This window comes from Mastomys coucha, unplaced genomic scaffold (genome assembly GCF_008632895.1).
Source record: "Mastomys coucha isolate ucsf_1 unplaced genomic scaffold, UCSF_Mcou_1 pScaffold8, whole genome shotgun sequence".
Taxonomy (NCBI): Eukaryota; Metazoa; Chordata; class Mammalia; order Rodentia; family Muridae; genus Mastomys; species Mastomys coucha.
This window is the reverse complement of record NW_022196914.1, coordinates 1,379,885-1,398,588: the sequence shown is the minus strand read 5'-3', so window position 1 is coordinate 1,398,588 and position 18,704 is coordinate 1,379,885. Positions and strand designations below refer to the sequence as shown.

Here is an 18,704-nt window from a genome sequence, read left to right as displayed (position 1 = left end):
TCTTCCCCACTTTCTCTTCTATTAGTTTTAATGTATCTGCTTTGATGTGGAGGTCCCTGATCCACTTAATCTTGCAACTGCTTGCAACTCAATTCAACTTGGTGTCTGATAAATTGACTAAACAAGATTTTCATTGATTAAGTGCAGCCAACTGCCCTGTTTTATTTTCCTATCCTGCTAAGTCCCTCTTTATTGTTGGCAATGGTTTCAATTACATTTCTTTTTCTTTTTAAAAAAAGATTTATTTATTATTATATCAAACTACACTATAGCTGTCTTCAGATGCACCAGTAGAGGGCATCAGATCTCATTTATGGATGGTTGTGAGCCACCATGTGGTTGCTGGGATTTGAACTCAGGGCCTTAGGAAGAGCAGTCAGTGCCCTTAAATTTCTAAACTAGTAAGATTGTTTTCTTGCTAGCATCGGCCAGCATGGCATCTTTTCTCTTTTCTACCAATAGTAAGTGCAGTTTTGGCTTATCCTGATCAACATAGCCCAGGATCTCTTTGCAACTCTAAAATACTATTAATTGCTGCAATGGTTCAGCACATGCCATACAAGATCTATAGTGCTATATAATGCTTTAAGTGTGTCTGTGCTGTGATTCGGAGCATGAGGCTTTAAGTCATTTCTTGGCTGACAAGCTTCATCTCCACAGATGAAAGGATGAAGCCTGTTATTACATATGTAACACAAGATCAGTTTTTCTCTAGACGGAGATGACACATTTCTTTGATTACTTCAAATCTTGAGTTCTTCCCGTGGTGTCTGCTTCAGAGTTAACAGTCAGTGAACCAGTATCTAAAGTGATTTCCAGAAAGAAGGGCTTATCCCCTAGAATAAAAGACTGCTGTCTTTATTCCGAAGACATAAGCTGTGGGTGAGCTATTCCCAACACCTTTACTCCTTATGAAGGGAACCGATGGGTAGAGAAGGACTGGAGGTATAACACAACAGTGATGGACTCTCTGAGCCTAGTGTGTATGTTTAAGATTTGGTATTGCACCGACCCAGAAAGACGCTTCCTCTGTTGAAAGGATAGTGTGGATACAGTGAATAGTTTCCAGAAATCTTCTGGTGATCAGACTCTGAAAGGAAGAAACCATTTGTGGAAACATCTGAGGAGTCTGATATATGCTAGTATGCTTATAGAGAAACAGGCTCACTGTGCTCCCCCTATGATGGGGACCCAGTGCTTAGAAGTGTTTGTTCACATTTTCACAGAGGAGTCTGGAGGCTAATGTGTGTTAAAAGTGACGCATTCACAATGGTGTATAGTCTGTTGACTTCCTTTTGCAACATCTAATTTTATTCAGATAAAGTTAACTTGATAAAACAGAAGGTGGATTTCCAGGTAAACAGAACTAAACAAAGCAAGGATGTTCCCACTTGTTGGCTGTGTATTGTGTGTGGTGTGTTATGTTTGTGTGTGGAGTGAGTGTGTATATGTTTGTATATGATGTATGTGTGTGTAATATATGTTTGTGGGTGGTGTATGCGTATGATGTGTATGGTATGTGTGTGTGGTGTGCATATATGTTTATATAGTATGTGTGTGTATGTGATATGTGTGTGGTGTGTGTATGTATGTTTGCATGGTGTACAAGCATGTGTGGTGTGTGTTTGTGTGCATGTGTGGTGTGTGTGTATGTGTGTGTGGTATAGGTGTGTTTGTATGTGTGTGTATGTGGTATAGCTGTGTGTGATGTGTGTATATCTGTGTATGTGATATATGTATGTATGTGTATGAGTGTGCATGAGTGTGTGTGCATTCCATACTCAAAATGCAACATTTCTTTTCTACAACTTAGTGGAGTTCCTACCTTCAACTATAGTCAGTAAGAAGGGAAGGCTTTGACAGAGTGGACTTTGACAGTTTTAAATGGACAAGAATAATTTTTAAAACATAAATGAGACTGCTTAAATAGACAAATGCAATATGAGTGTTGGGAGCCAGGATAAGACATAAATTAAAAACAACCCTTGCTCCCAGGAAGGGAATATAAGAAGGTTGGGAGGGAGAAAGTGAAGTGGGAAATGACATAATTGTAATCTCAAAAATAAGTAATTAAAAAGAGCTTGCTCCCCAATAGGAAAAGACTAATTCAGGTGAATGTAAGAGTTTCAGCTATGTGAAAATTAATGTTGCAGGTTTGTGTGTCAAGGTCAGCTACTCCGTCAAACTTCCTACACCAGATTGGTTTCCTCAATTTGCAAACACACTTTAGAGTGTTTCATACCTACAGTCTTCTTCTGGGGACATACAAATACACTCCGATCCGGATTGTTTTTGTCCTGGTTGACAAAGGCCCTTTGACTTTGTCAGACTATCTGAAACAAAAGAAAAGAGAGAAAAGCAGAACGTCTTTAAGAGTTCTGACTGCTAGGCTTGAACTGGGGAGAACAGGGTGTGGTGAAGGGTTCTCCTTTATCTGCCGGTTTAGTTCATTCATCATGGCCTGTTTAAATACCCTGTTGTGAAACATTCCATCTGGAAAGCCCTTTCCAGCTCACTCCCTTCGCTACTTTTCAGACTCAGTCTGTTGTTGAGCTTAGAAAACTAAAACAAAAAACTTGAATGGAGAGAGTCTTGTTCATTTGTCTTTCATATACTTATGGATCATTTGTGATGCTACGAGAGCCCTGCTAGGTTCTGAGACTGACTGAGAGAACTGTGTCTCACATTCTGTACCTGGTGGGGACAGACAGATGTTTGTCAGACAAACACAATAATACATAGAGAATTGCTAACAATATTAGTGATATTAAAAAGAAAGTGTGCAATCAGAAAAAATTGATGTTCTCCAGGAAGGTTGGGAACGGTGACCTGTATGTGGCAGGGAGGGGATGTGGAGATGGTTGGAAGCAGAGGGAATATCACGTATGAAAACGTTCTCAAAGGAGACAGTATGTGACTTTCCTGGAACTGAAAGGAGGCCAGTGTGGCTGAGCACAGAAAATCAAAAGCACACAACGAGATGTAGCTACAGTAGTATGTGATGGAAATTAAGGGCTCTAATATGGCTGCCCTCCTTTATTTCCCAACCAGTACATCTTTGATGGTTTCTAAGCAAGGAAGCACCAGACAACAGCAGGTCTAGATTTTGAAAACGAGATAGACTCTGACTTCAGTGGAAAACGAGTTTTGGAAAGGTATAGGGAAGAGGACTATGGTACATAATTTCTGGCATTATAGTGATTCATGTATAAAGAGATGCTAATTTAGAACAAGAGCCAGATGTGAAAGAAGAGAAATGTAGGTGAATTGCATGTGTGTATGTGGCAAACTAGAATGAAATATATTTGTATGTGTGTTAATCCTGTTAATATGTTGGTAAGTTATGTTAGCAATCAAGTTTAATTCTTACTGTCTAGTCTACATTCAAAAAGGCACTGGGGCCTTTTTTGAAAGAAGAAGTATCAAAGGATGGTTCATTTCAGGCAGGGAAAGATGAATCAAGATCTCTTTCTACTCCTACTGAGTTTGTGGTACTCTTAGTATATCCAAGCACAGTAGACTTAGAGGAATTTGGGTATTCCTGTTTAGAACTCTGTAGTGGTATGTGATAGTAAAGCCTTTACGTTTGGCTTTAAGTGAGAGTCATAGTAAAGCTTCTGTGTCTGGCTTTGAGTGAAAATGTTTCAGCAAAGCCTTTGCTACGTTCAGGTCAATCAGTAGAGGCTGAGAAGTTGTTTTGAGACTGTTTGAACCTTGAAGAGATGCTGTCTCTCTAGATAATCTGTTCTCAGTATTAAGTGAGAACGTGCAGCTGCACTGACCTTGGTCCTAGGACACACCTGGCAAACCTGGAGTTCCTCCTTTTGATTATGGCTAGCCATGGTCAAAAGGGACTGAGATTTGTATGGGCCATCTTCTCTCATGGGCAGCAAGGGCAAGATAATTTTGGTAGCTGGAACCTTTTCAAGTCCCAATTAACCTTATATAATGTTTGAATATAGTAACTGGAGTGAGCCAGCTTGGTGTTAGTCTTTTCCAAGAATGCCGAACCCCGCCCCCCCTGCTCTTTCAGAAAAATGAAGGCTTAGCATCTTGGTGAGCTTCTCTGTCTGCTGTGGTGCCTATGACCAACATCAATCTATAGAACACAGCAAAGAAATCTGTGCTAAGGATTAGATTCATTAAATCTGTTAGGAAACTATTAAGGCTGCCGATGTGAGTAGGATCTCAGGCATAAGATTGAGGAATGAGGTGATCTGGCAGATCTTAGTCTAAGACAGGAACCTGGGAAAACCAAGAAAACAACTAGTGGGGTAGGCACTAAACAAAATGACTTGTTTGCCAGAAGTTAGTTGTGTGCACCTTTAATCCCAGAACTCAGAAAGCAGAGGCAGGCAGATTTTGGGTCTACAGATTTGGGGTCTACAGATTATGGGTCTACAGAGTGAGTTTCAGGATAGCTAGGGCTACACAGAGAAACCCTATCTCAAAAAATTCAAAAATAAAAACCAACCAACCAACCAACCAAAACAAAACAAAACAAAACAAAAAAAAAACAAAAAACAAAAAACAAAAACAAAAAAAAACAAAAAAACCAACAACAACAAAAAACACCTGTTATGGTCTGACTATCTTTGGCCCAAGGAGTAGCACTATTAGGAGGTGTGTCCTTGTTGGGGGAAGCGTGTCACTCTGGGGGGTTGGCTTTGAGACCCTTTCCTAGTTTCTTGAAAGACAGTCTTCTCCTGGTTGCATTTGGAACAAGATGCAGAACTCTTTGCTTCTTCTCCAGCACCATGTCTGACTGTATACTGCCATGCTTACTGCTATGATGATAGTGGACTGAACCTCTAAAACTGTAAGCCAGCCCCAATTAAATGTTGTACTTTATAAGAGTTACCTTGGTCAAAGTGTCTCTTCACAGGAATAAAAGTCCTAAGACACCACTCAAAACTAAAACCCAAACTACCACCACCAACAACAAAATGATGAGTCTTGAAACAGAAGTAGAGAAAGTCAACATAGTTGAAACCTGCTGAAAGGTCAAAAAATACAAGGACACACATAAACACAAACAACATCTGTGAGACATAGCACTATGGGCATTAATTATGATAAGTGAGAAATCTGGTGGTGGTGGTGGAAGTAATGGCTTGGAAGTCTGATTTTTCAACAAGAATGAATGTAGCAGTTGATCCATGTACATACTGTATATTAGGATTTCATAGTTAACAAAACAGGAAAGAAGGAAGGGAGGGAAGGAAAGAACAAGGAGAGATGGGCAGAAAGAAGGAGAAATTTTAATGAAAACAGAGGAAGGAAGAGACAGAGGTTCTTGATGAATCTAAAAGGGGTTTGGTTTGTTAGTAATTCAGGAGAAAGGGGACATTAATTTGGATGAAGATACCAGACAGAACTGGAGAGAAGTAGTTACATTCAAGACGTTTGTCTCATGTGCATAAAATAGTATAACAATGGATTTATAATTGAAAGTAGGGGCAATCTCTTAAAAAGGCAACATGGATTCAGGAGACAGTAGGCCATACTGGTCTCAACGGGAAAATAAGGAAAGATCCCAAAAGAAATATGCTTGAGTAAAGATGAAGAACAGTAGTGTCCACATAGAGGAATGGGGCTAACATGGGAAGATGTATTCTCTGCAAGGAGATGCCTTGGTTGTCTTTGTTCCCAGTGAAAGCTACACAGAGGATGTATAGCATTGGATCTAAACCTGGCATCCCAAACATGTCAGATGAGTCAAACTTCCTTGAGCTGGATTTGATTCAGCAGCATCCACAGGACCAGAACGCCTTAGTGAACAAGTTAATTGTCAAGAGAGAAAATAAATAGCTATATGCTCCTTAAATTATGTAGCAGAACAGGAGAAGGGGCTCACAGGTTCTCACTCAGCCGTATTAATGGACAAGATTTGATAAAACAAGGTTTTTGTTAAAGACACAATGGAATACTGAAAACATCAGTTTTTTTCTTTGCTGCTATTTCCATTTACCACCATCATCTATTTTTGAATCCTCATTTCATCTGTCGAGATGTTGCCTGGAACATAGGTAAACCTGGAGGGTTGTAGCTCTAATATGATCAGTAATATGAATGCTGATGAGTGAGGACCCTCAGCTCTGTAGATGTATGATGATGTTCCCATTGCTTCTTACACAATTGTTCTGAAAGTGTCTTGACATTACTTGGATGTTTTGTTTTAGTTTTTTTTAAATCTTTTTCTTTCTTTTGACTAGAGTCTTTCTATTACTGTCACAGAAGACATTACGTATCAGGTATTTTATTTCCTTTATCTAGATATAATCCATCTCATGCTTTTTTATTTCCTTATAATTTAAATTTCCAAAGACAGAGTTGGCTATGTATGTATGTATGTATGTATGTATGTATGTATGTATGTTTGTATGTGTCTATCTAGCCAAATTTGATCTTATGAACAAAGTGTTCCTCAGAATATCTTAACTTTGGAAGCCTGAAATGTCCAACCACACCTCTTCTGATACTCATATTACTTATCATCATTATGATTAGGAGCCTGTGATCCAAGACACAACATTCACCTGAAGTCCTCACCAGTTCCCACAGGGTCTACTTAAAGTTAGTTGAAAGGTTAACTTTCTCTATTTCCTTCAAATATTATGAGATCCCAGAAGAGAAGAAAGGACAGGGCAGCAAGGCACACAGGGAGTTAGCAGAGCTGATGCATACACTAGGTCTAATTTTCCCTCTCTGTGTTTCTGTTCTTTTCCAAAGTGAAATTAGCCTAATATCTTATCTCAGATGCATCCTCAAGAATTCCGATTAAAAGTGAGACATTATTCAAAAGTACAAATATCAGATGCTTTCTCTCATTTGAAGAGATCTAAGTGGAAAAGAGTGGACACACAAGAGGGTAGTGAACAGATGAAAAACAGATAATAATGTATTTTCTGTCATATGTAGGATTTAGATTTAGATTTATCTATACCTATGAATATGAAGAAGGAAGAATGAGAGAGAGAGACAGAGAGAGACACAGAGAGAGAGGGAGAGAGAGAGAGAGAGAAAGGGAATGGGGTGGGAAATGGGTACAAATATGAGCCAGAAACATTGATGCACATAAATGAAAACATAATTAACGAAAGCCATAATTTTGGACATAAACTGCAAAACTCAGTTTAAGGAAAGCTGAAAAATGGAAGGCTGGGCACATGCTCAGTTGGTAGGGTGCTTGACACACAAGCAGGAGGACCTGAGTTGGGATCCCCAGCACGGTGACAGAGAGCTGAAAGTGACAAGGTGTTCCTGTATTCCCAGGGGAAGTAGAAACACAAAGATTCCCCGACCTCTCTGGTTGGCGAGCCAAATGGGAACCAAATAGATGAGCTACAAGTTTGTTGAGAGGTCCTTTTTAAAAAGCATAAGAGGGACAGTGGCGGAGGAAAGTATCAGTATCAACCTCTGGCCTCCATCTATGTGGACATCCGCGTGCATAAACACCCACTTACATGCATTAATGCCTAACCTTTCCCGCCCCTCTCTGTGTGTGTGCCTCCAAAAAGTAATTAGACATTATTTGACAAAGCTAGCTACCATTGTTATTATATAGATTGATCCAATATATAAACTGTCAAAATAAAAAATGGACTTGCTTTTAAAATGAAGGTTTTTAAGTAGTCAAATAAAAGTGATTTTTCAAAACCCATTTTAAAATTAGTTGTGGATGAAAGCAGTTAGAAGATTTAGGGAAATGTGAAAATTCATACTGTTCTCTAGTCAGTTGTTTCAAAGATATGTCTGTATTTTTCTTCTCTACAAAACAATTTTTTTTCAGCTCCAGCGATGCAGGATTCAACAGGGGAGGTTTCTTAAAATTTTATATTGACTAAAAACTTAAAATTGGTACATAAAGTGTGGTCATAGTTGTGGTGTTCCATGGGACATTTTGTACAAGCACAAATTTGTGTGGAAATCAAGGTTAAAAGATCTATTTCTTTGTATTCTTTGTTGTAAAAATATTTGAATTTCACTCTAGCTGGGAGTGTTTTAGACAAATACCAGACACCAATTTCTTTTTGGTTCAGTAACATCAATGTTAGGAAGGTGGGGCTTGGGCAGATTTTTAAGGATGCTACGTAGCACTAAAAGACATCATTTAGAGAAGCTGATATAAGGAGAAACAGATGATAGACTAAAAGAATTAGAAAACTTCAGATACAGGTAATGAATGCAATGCCTATTTATAGGTTTCCCACTATTTTCTACTGGAACCATAACTTTCAGTTATTATCAGTTCTATCTTGTTACATGAGAGATCTCGGACTCTGTGTAACTCTTGAAGTTTGCTATTGGGAAGGAAATTGAACTCACCTTCTAAGATGTAAACACTTACTTGGCCAATAAGGTATTATCTCACCATCTGCACAGGGTAAATGAAGCTTCCCCTTTCATTCTAGCATCTGCCTGAGCAGTAGCAATGCTTTGGATACTGAATTACAGACCCCGTGGAGCCAAACCTTACAGAATCGCAAGTCCCTGCTCACCTTTTTCACAGGTCAATGAACTTGAAAGGGGGGGTGTCCAGGAGTCTCCCTCGCATGTATACCTTGATGGTCCAGCAACAACAAAGCCTCTGGGGCATGTCAGCTGAATGGATTCCCCAATCTTATACACTCTCTGAAATGGGGAGATGGTCAGGACATCCTGAACAACGGGCTTGAGGCACTCGGTCCCTGCAGGGGAAAACAATATCTCAGATGTGTTGAGTGGAGCAGAAGAGTCAACAAATACAAGCAGACGATGTGTGACCAAAGAAGTGATGCTAGTGAGAGTTACTGCGTTTGGTCAGCTGTGGCTCTCCTCAGAAACCCCACTAAAACAAATACTTTAATCCTGACAGCAAAGGATTTGCTGAGGAGCTGACCCCACATTAAACTTTGGTCATATCTTTTGAATATTTTTTTTTTCTCTCAAGAAATAATTTCTTCTACCTCTTGAGTTTTTTATCCTTAAGAATTTATTTATTTTTTTAAATTTTATCTGTGTGTGTATTTGCCCATGCATGTGTGTGTGTGTGTGTGTGTGTACCACAGGTGTGCCTGATGCCATGCCTAAAAGGTTGCCCATCTTCTGTGAGCAGCTACTGAACCATCCCTCCACTTTCCTTTTGTGTTTTTCTTAAGGTAAGTCACAACTCTGTGAGTGACAGACACAGACCATTTTAGTTGACAGTGCTCACAGCTCAACGTAAGTGATCCTGGAAGGTGTTTGATGTCCCTTTTTTGAGTCTTGCTTGAATCTCAGTTTTTAACCTTCCAACAGCATGGGTAGTCACAGAAAACACATGTTTGACTCAGTCTTTTCCGGTAAAGGGTGTAATTGCACCCTCCAAAGAATAGTGGTTTGGGGACTTTGGCATCTTATACAAAATCCCAACTCCAAGGACTACCTTTTTAAGATTTATCCATTTGTTTCAGTCTTTACATCACCCAAGGCAGATACCCATGGTTAGATAAGTTTTCTGGTTCCATAAATTTGTTTTTAGAGGCAATACCTCATAGTGCTATGTGTATGAGGTTAATATGCAAGGGCAGGAGAGCTGAAATCTGGTGTTGTGAAATATAATGTTAGCAAATGAGCCCCGTTTACTGCTTCACTAAGTCTTTTCACCACTGTTGCTAAAAAAATTCACTGAACTGAACTGACTTTGCTCTATTTGTATTGGGCACATCCATTCTGCAGGGGAGTCATGTAAATGCTGTGCTTGCCCTCTGCTCACGTTGGCATTCGACGTCTCCTTGCCTCCAGGTTCTGTCTGGTAGACACCTGAAGTACTGGTATCCAACAGCTTTGAATCCAGTAAGACATGAAATTTCAACTTCCTCCCCAACTGAGTAGAGTTTCTTCTCATTCTAGAATTAAAACAGAAAGGAAAAATTGTGAATATGGTGAATTATCATCTCTGGATACCTTAGGGTCTCTCTGGATTCTGCCCAGTGCATACTTTTGGTATCTACTCAACTGTCTTAAGATTCTACTTCCTAAATTCAGCCAAAATGTCTTTTCATTCCTCCTCTTCCTCTTTCTCCTCCTCTTCCTCTTTCTCATTTTTGTTCTTGGATAACTTTTTAGCTTTTCATTCTCTGAATTAATTGTTCTGCCTTAAACTAATTACATATTTTGTAGTTGAATTTCCCTCTGCTTTTGAGTATGATGGTACATGCCTTTAATCACAGTATTTGGGAGGCAGTGGTAGTAGAATTCTGTGTTTAAATCCAGCCAGGACTACACAATGGGACTAGTATGCCTTACAGGTTATAGACAGGTTGCCTTTTCTACCCGAGCTTTGTGTGCTTCTGGGGTCTGTGGAGAGCTGAGCAAGCCTCCTTGGGGTCTTGCTACCATGGACAAAAACAAAAACAAACAGATGGCAAAACTTGCTCCTTGGGGCTTGCTGTGTAAGTACATCAACCTGGTTTTTAATCTTCCCCACCAATGTAAAATTCAGATGTGGTGACAACATCTGTAACTCGAGCATTGGTAGTGGGCAGAGACAAGAAGTTCTTTTGGGGTTTGCTGGGCATTCATTCTAGCCACTGAGTCGAGTGTAGTCTAGTCTAGTCTAGTCTAGTCTAGTCTTCTTCCTGGTTGAGTGAGAAACCTTGTCTCAAAAATAATAAAGAAGAAAACAACAGAGGAGGGCATTTCAAGTTGTCCTCAGGCCTCCATGCACACCTGTATATACACATGCACAGGCGTGCACATAGACATACAACACACACACACACACACACACACACACACACACTCAACCAAACAAAACTCTATATTTGTTGATTGCCTTCTGTTATGGGTTGACTGGGAAACATTCCTTGCAGGTTTATCTGTTTGAACACTTGTTCTCTAGACAGTGGTATTGGGACGGGAGGTTCAGAAATCTTCAGGAAATGGAGTTTAATGGGAGTGTGCTCTTGGGATTCAGGTCTTAGACCTTATATCCAGTATATACTTTCCATCTGGGCTCTGTGTGCTTCCTAGTCTGTAGAGATGTGAGCAGGCCTCCTCAGGCTCTTGCCACCATGGACAGAGCTTCCCTTGCTTTTGCCTATTCAGCTACAACCATGCTGTTGCCTATTCAGCTACAACATTCCCATCCAAAACTGTGAGCCAAAATATATCCTCCCGGAGTTAATTCTGTAAGTAGTTGTTCAAGGATTTAGTCATATTCATTTTTCTCCATACACATGTTTGCTCAAACATGGGCCACAGCAATGAGACGCGACATGACAAAAATACCCAATGTTGCTAGAAAAGAATAGCTTTATGCTCACAGTGTCACTGCTGTTCATTGCCTAACCATCTTACATTTATAAGAAGCATGTGCCATTCCTAGAAGCTGATTAGTCATTATATATTACCCAGATAATGGATAAGGCATTGTCTTATGGGGACTCACTAAAAATTGCAAGATAAAAACTGGGTCTTGCACTTCTTAAACTATTAGTTAAAACTAACTCATGCTACTATCCTCCTGTCATTTTGTTCCCAAAATAAGTCATTGCTTTGAACTCCGGTCTCCATTTCGCCCATGAAACAATAACATATACAAATATGTTGTAGTTTGTGAGCTCAGATGGCAGAGAGATTCTCAAACACTTTTACTCTCCAAACTCCATAACTGTCTGTTAAACTATTATTTTGTTTGTTTGCTTGGTTTTATTTTTTGAGACAGGATCCCACTGTGTGGTCTTGGCTAGCCTGTAAATCACTATGAACATCAAGCTGGCCTTGAACTTGCATAGATCCACTTGTCTCTGCCTCCTGAGTGTTGGGATTAAAGATATGCTCTATCACACTAGGTTTAAATAACTCCTCCTAATACATAATTGATCTAGTCTATGGGACTTGGTTACAGCAGCTGGGAATGGAGCAAGGGGCATAATCTAATTTTAAAAAAAGATCCATAAGCATAATGAATTTCTTTTTAAAGCCTCAGTGGGTTTTTAAAATTAAATAGCACAAATTTTAACAGTTTTAGCATACAGCTGGTGTAAACATGTTAAACATTATTTAGGTAGCTGGATATGACAATATATAATTTTGATATTGATATTCTATAGCAGTAACTAGAAAATGTTTTTCTATAAAGGGCTTGTATTAGTCAGTTGCTGGTCATAAAAGTATCTGCTCTAGTTATTCATATTTTCTATTATTTCATGGAAGCAGTCATAGGTAATATGTAAATAAATTAATATGGCTGTGTTGTAAAATTTATTTTTTTAAATGTAACAAACCAGATTGATCCCGTAGACTGTCCTTTGATGATGCCTGTTCTAAAGGATTGCTCTCTGCTCTGTGGCTTCCAACCTAGCAGCATTAGCCCTATATGGATATTTGTGGATATTATCTTTTTGAGGCCTCCCTTGAGAGTTTGTGAACCAGATTGTGGGAATGGAAGTGGCTGCTCTGTGTTTTAACATGCCTTCCATTGCATTGGTGGGACCAAGACCTCTACCCTGGAATAAAGACTGATTGAAATGACCTCCTTCGAAAATGCCTCTTCTTAGGACCACAAGGCATGGTACAATAGAACATGCAGCATAGGCTATCATTCATGGACATCTATGATGGTGATCTTGGAGATTTATATGTTATTGAGTTTTGATAATATATATACTATTTGAAAAAGATGAATTTAAAGGTTTTATTCATTTAAAAAATGTAAAATGGCCAGAGAGCATGCCTTTTGTGATCAATTTTAATGTTATATATTTCCTAAAGAATTCAGTTTAAAGCCACAGGCTCATGTGACAAGACTCATATCTTATAAATAGCATAGAAACATATTGTGACTTAATGAAAAGGATGGAAATTTAAAAGATGTTAGAATTGTTTTGACTGCTCAAGGGTCTACAAATTTCTAACCTAACCAGTCAATGAAGGCTAAACTCTAATGCTTATGTGCAAGTCACCTTTATGTCCTGGGGAATGTGCCTTAGAGTCAGAAGAAAACAGACAGGTTTTAGTTGTAAACTGTTATAGCCATCCAAAGCTACTCTGTGCTGAACCTCCATTCTTTACTCAGACAGTCTGCCACCTTCTTATAAGGCCGGAGCAGTTCAAAGGAAACCATCACAGGGTTCCTCCTTGACTGACAGGCGTGAAGATACCCCAGGGTATTCAAGATAAAAGGGTATTGTTCCAGCATTTCTGGATGTTCCTTTGTACTTTTGAGTCAGCATAATATTAAAGTAGGAAAATAACAACTCCAATTAAAAGAAAACCCATATGTTTCAAGTCCTCCTTTTGAACTTCAAACCAAGAGTTACCATCAGGACACTCACCCAGACAAATGCATTTTCAGGGAGAGGTGGCCGAGAACACCCTGAATCTGCTTCTGTCTCAGCAAGGTCTATCTCTTTCATTTCTTCATTATCACTGATACATGGTTGTCCACTAAAAGGGAAAGAAATAAATACGTGCGTGTGTACACACGTACATATATTCATGCATGCGTGTATTAAAGCAATATGGCCAATCTGTTTACATATTCATCATATACTGATACTGATTAAATAGAGAACCTACTACTTAGTGAGCTAAGGGTAGTAGCAGATTTTGTGCTTCATTAGTATTTTGTGTAGGCACATATAAAATTCTAAGCATTTTCCAACTAACAGCAGTAAATGCAAACAGTGATCCTTCTTCTCCCTCACACCCAACCTTACACATTTTGCATTATTGAGAATGTACAGTCTTCTTCTTGCCAGTGCTTGCCCTCACAGCGCTGCCCTCCTTGCTGTGGCGCAGGGTTATTACACTCCCGGGTTCTTGATCTCCTATAAGCAGCATTGCATGCACTCCAGGAAGACCAACAACCCCAGTTTCCATCTACTGCATCTGTAACAGAGGAAGACCCATAGCCATCCTGGTGCAAGAAAATCCATCTACTGCATCTGTAACAGATTAAGACCCATAGGCATCCTGGTGCAAGAAAATCTGTGCTTTGAGACTCAGGCAATCTGCTCTCCTCACTTTGGCTCTGTGAGGTGCTTTGTGGGATATTATAGCTTTGCAGTGTGGGCTGCAAGAAGCCCTGATGGAAGGGGTCTGATACATTGTCTGATTCCTTTTCCAGTTCGCAGAGGCATGAATAAAATGGCAACAGATAGAAATCGCTTAAATTATCAATAAATATATCAGTGATGTATCACACATACATGCATATATATATATATACACACACACACATACATACTTACAAAACCATGTTTTGCATATATACATATAGATGTACAAATATGAAAATATTCTAAACAATATTGGGTTTCATGTAGGAATGGCCTCCATAGTCTAATATATTTGAATGACTATTGATCAGGGAGTGGTGTACTACCTGAGTGTGATCCTATTGAAGGAAGTATGCTTTGAAGTTTCAAAAGCTCAAGCCAGGCCAGAATCTCTTCTTGCTGCATTTGTATCTGGATGTAGAACTCTTAGCTACAATGTCTGCCAGCATGTCTCTATGCTCCCACTATGCTGATAATGGACAAAACCTCTGGAACTATAAGCAAGCCCCAATTAAGTGCTCCCTTTCTAAGGGATGTCATGGGCATGATGTATCTTCACAGCCATAGAACATTGAATTGACTAAGACAGAAGTGTGTATCAAATCACATTCTTATAGTTAGTAGAACATATCCTCATTCATAGACCTCATTTTTTTCTAAGAAAAATCTGAGTTAGTTTATTTAGCATATGGCTTTGCATATGGCTTAATTTACCCCTTATTATAAAACAAGCTTATACATTATAACACACATACTAATATTCTTCTCTGGTAACATGTGATGGTAACATGGTAGTTTGAACAACCAATGTGCCCCATAGTTTCTGGCATTTGAATATTCGATTTCTAGCTGGTACCCTTGTTTGGGGGAGGCTTGGGAAGTATGTCTTTATTGGAAGAAGCTTATTACTGAGGGAGGACTTCTAAGTTTCAAAAGCTGTGTGCTGCTTCCAGTGTTTTTCTCTCTGCTTCCTGGGTTTATAACATTTCAACCCTCTGGAAATGTAACCCCCCAGGAAACTCTCTATTCTCTCAGCTGCCTTGATGTTTTATCACAGCAGTAAAAGAATAACTAAGACACAGTATTATGCATTTATTTTATAATGTCTAATATAGGCATTATACTATGAGTCCTTTATGTATTAGAACACCATTAAACACACACATGTGTACACACACACACACACACACACACCTCAACCTCAAGTAATAATAGAATTAGCCTTTTTGGTTGGATAACGATCTTGTGTAACTTGGAGAGGTTAGATAATTATTCCAGTATTACTCAGCTCAAAGGTTGTAGCAGTGTCTGGCATTGTTTGTCTTTGGCATGCAATATTTGGAAGCTTGTTTACAATGTGAGGTTTGCTAGTGAGTTTTATTTTTGTAAAATTCATCAACCTATAATATATATTTTGAGGAGAAAAGGTACTGACCCCACAATCAGTTCCTGATACTTACCAGATTTGTAATCCGGGGACCGGCGCTCACAGTTGTCACCGTAGGTGCCGCTCTGGCACACACACAGGCATTCTGTGCCTGAGAGCCTGGGGCGGCCATTATTTGGACATGGAGCACACTTGCAAGGGTCAAACTTGGCTGCATACTCTTGAAGGGCTTTCTTGAGGTTGTTCCGTTTTGTCACTGCACACGGGATGTTTCTGACCAAGTCGGTGATTGGGGCAAGCTGCGAGCAGGTGACAGATACAGCTCTGGTCTCTTACACTCAGGCAGTCAGTGTTTTGCCAGCACTATCTAGTTCTCATCATATTGTAAGGAAAAATTAAAGCTTTAAACCTGTGCTGACTAGGAAGAAAAGTCATGGGCCTAAGAATCCATCACAAACTGGCCACATAGGCCTGGGAAAGAGCAAACAAGTTGTTAGATATCATAAGAGCTGGCAGGTCAAGAAGACATAAAACTATAAACATAGAGGAAAACATGTCCAGGCAAACGAGGACATGTCCAAGGCCCAGGCCTGCAAAGACGTGCCTGGCAGACACTAAATAATGGACCATCTGGTCCTCTCAGATATGGTTTAAGGTCAGATGCTTTGTTAACTCAGATTAACACCAACCTTAGGAATTTTCCACTCTGTTCTACACATAATAGTTAATATTTGAACTAGCCAATCATGTATGACCACACTGATTCCTTTGTTCCCTCAGACCTTTTCCCTATAAAAACCCCTAACTTTCAAGCCTCATGGTCGGCTCCATTATCTCCTGCGTGAGATAACTGTGGTGCCGAACCAGGGCGTCCTGAAATTAAAATATACCTCTTATAATTACATCAAGATGTGGTCTCTCGTGATTCCTTGGGTGTACGTCCTCCCGAGATTTGAGTGGGGGTCTCCCCAAGGGGTCTTTCAATATCAATGCTTAACAGAAAAAAAACAACCCACATTCCCAAGGAATTATTAGAGAATTATTATAGTATAGTCGGCTGGCTGTTGAGCCAGGACAGGAAAGCCTAGTGCCTGCGGGCAGGAGCAAACTGTGTAGAATTAACCATCCCTGCAGATCTGCTGTGAAGGAAGCCACATGTTACTTATTTAGGCTTGCATCCTGTTGTTTATTAAGCATCAAACATAAGCAGCGAATGTTCTGAGTTAGGCCACCAAAAACTACCAATGCTCATTAGTGCTCTGTTGTTAGCTCATTATCTTTGACTCAGGTAGGAGGTCTGGAGAAGATGAGGGGAGGTTCCCTTGCCCTCCGTCTAAGGATGCACATTGACTTTTGTTGGAGTAAGATGAGAAAATGCACAGTGGGAGGAAATGGAGAGGTACTCTTGCCAATCATGTGAGTGGGAAGATTGTAACAAAGCAGGCAACAGTGGCAAGAAGAAAAACCTGCTCGCTCTGTAACTTTCTATAAAGCCCAAAGGCTTTATGGCATGTGTGCTACAATGTTGTTCATCTGGGCAGCTGGCCTACTTCCAATCATAACTCCTGGAGCCACATGCTTTTCTGCTGCATGTAAATGATCCCATGTTCGTAATGATCCAATGTTCTATCTCTATTTAAATGAAATCGACAGAATATCTTTGGGGTGCCTTTTAAAATGCAGTTATGCCATAGGCAAACCTGACTTCAGATGACTTAATGCTATACAAAGGATCCCATGAATGACAAAACTCACCTTTTTGTCTAATTATAACAAATACAAAACTGGAAAATTGAATTGATGGTGATTGAGGTTGGAAACCAAATGGATCTAAAATTTTCCTCATGTGCTCACAAGGTAGAGTTGCATGAAACCCACAAACCTTTACTGTTCCATAGTGACATGAAGAGCGCTTGCTTTTTCCCTGCAAGTGTGAACAATTTTATTCACCAAATCTCCTTTCTCAGTATTTAATGTATGTTAGCAATTCTAAATCCTGTCCTAGAACACTCACTTAAATTGTAAAAGCGATAAGTGTGCAATTTAACATGTTTTCTAAAATGCATCGTGAGTGTATATTGAAAACAGACATTCTGTCTATCACCTGAAAAGGAAATGGAAAAGGGAATGGTGTGGAATGCAGTTTGGGTTGGTGAACTCTCGACCCCTCTTACCCTCAGAACTCTTCAGTCTTACCTCATAATCAACCACAGCAGGGTTTTCCTTGACGGATTCTAACCACTCAGAAAAGGTCCTCTCTTCTGGACCAGAGGCACCCTTTTCCCAAGCCAAGGCTGCTGCCTGTTGACTCCTCCCGCCCTGGACCAGGGATATGGATTTCTCTGCTCCCTGCAAAAAGGAACCTGCAAGATGATTCAAGAAAATGATCCATTTAATTTTATTGAAAATTCATACTTCAAAGACGAGTCAGTTTTCTCAGGAGGGCAATGTAGATAGCACAGTCAGGTCCTGCCAAGAAGTAAGCTTTGAGGAAAATGTGAGAGAACGTTTCTTATCTCTATACATCAATTAATAATACAAATTACAGTAGTGGTGCCAGTGGCACCATTTAGTCAGGGAACACACCAGGCTCTTCACACACATTATCCTATATAATTGTCACGATGACGCTAAGTAGATATTAGTGTCACTGTGGATACTGAAGCTCAAAACAACTTGTTTTGAAACACATAGTTAGCAACAGGCAGCCGTGGAATGCACACATACCCTATTATCCAACTGCTCTCCTCTTTATGTTTTGAAGCCAACTTCCTAGCTTTGAATTTATATTCTCCTATGTTTGGAGTCTTTGAAATAACACAAACCATGTACCTTCTACTGCTACACTAGAAACTTAGAAATTCCAGACTAAAAAAATGTGATGGAATGTTTATAGACTTAAAAATATAAACATGGATGGGGAATCAATCAAGAGAAATAGACTGAAGAGAATGACAACCAGAGAGATATGGCTGGGAGTCAGCAGCGTTACCCAGGTCACTAGAGATTTTCAACCTTTGGGCTGTGTGTGTCCCTTTGGGTGTCGAATAACCCTTTCAGAGGGGTCACCTAAGATCATCAAAAAAAACCCCACAGATGTCACACACACTTTGTGTGAAGGCGGTATCTGAGGCGTAAACTTCAAAGAAAGTCAGTCTCCTGCCTCCGCATTGTCTCCTGGCACCCCAAACTCAGAGGTGGCCCAGATATGTCGTCGTACTAGTGTGCTAGGAACTCACCAAGATATCATATTCTTACTGCTAGCAAGAGAAAATTCGGACATTGCTTTC

At 39.7% G+C, this 18,704-nt stretch overlaps 1 protein-coding gene across 3 annotated transcripts in view; it reads right to left on the bottom strand.

Annotated features, from left to right (window-relative positions):
* C6 (complement C6) overlaps positions 1 to 18,704 on the bottom strand; it is an 83,313-nt gene that overhangs the window by 7,817 nt on the left and 56,792 nt on the right. For all 3 annotated transcript variants that reach the window (XM_031360042.1, XM_031360043.1, XM_031360044.1), the window contains 7 exons: positions 17,611 to 17,777; positions 15,488 to 15,713; positions 13,686 to 13,857; positions 13,302 to 13,413; positions 9,737 to 9,869; positions 8,502 to 8,690; positions 2,243 to 2,333 (listed from right to left, as the gene is read on the bottom strand). In XM_031360042.1, the coding sequence (XP_031215902.1) occupies positions 2,243 to 2,333; positions 8,502 to 8,690; positions 9,737 to 9,869; positions 13,302 to 13,413; positions 13,686 to 13,857; positions 15,488 to 15,713; positions 17,611 to 17,777 (1,090 nt within the window). The remainder of the gene's footprint in view (positions 1 to 2,242; positions 2,334 to 8,501; positions 8,691 to 9,736; positions 9,870 to 13,301; positions 13,414 to 13,685; positions 13,858 to 15,487; positions 15,714 to 17,610; positions 17,778 to 18,704) is intronic.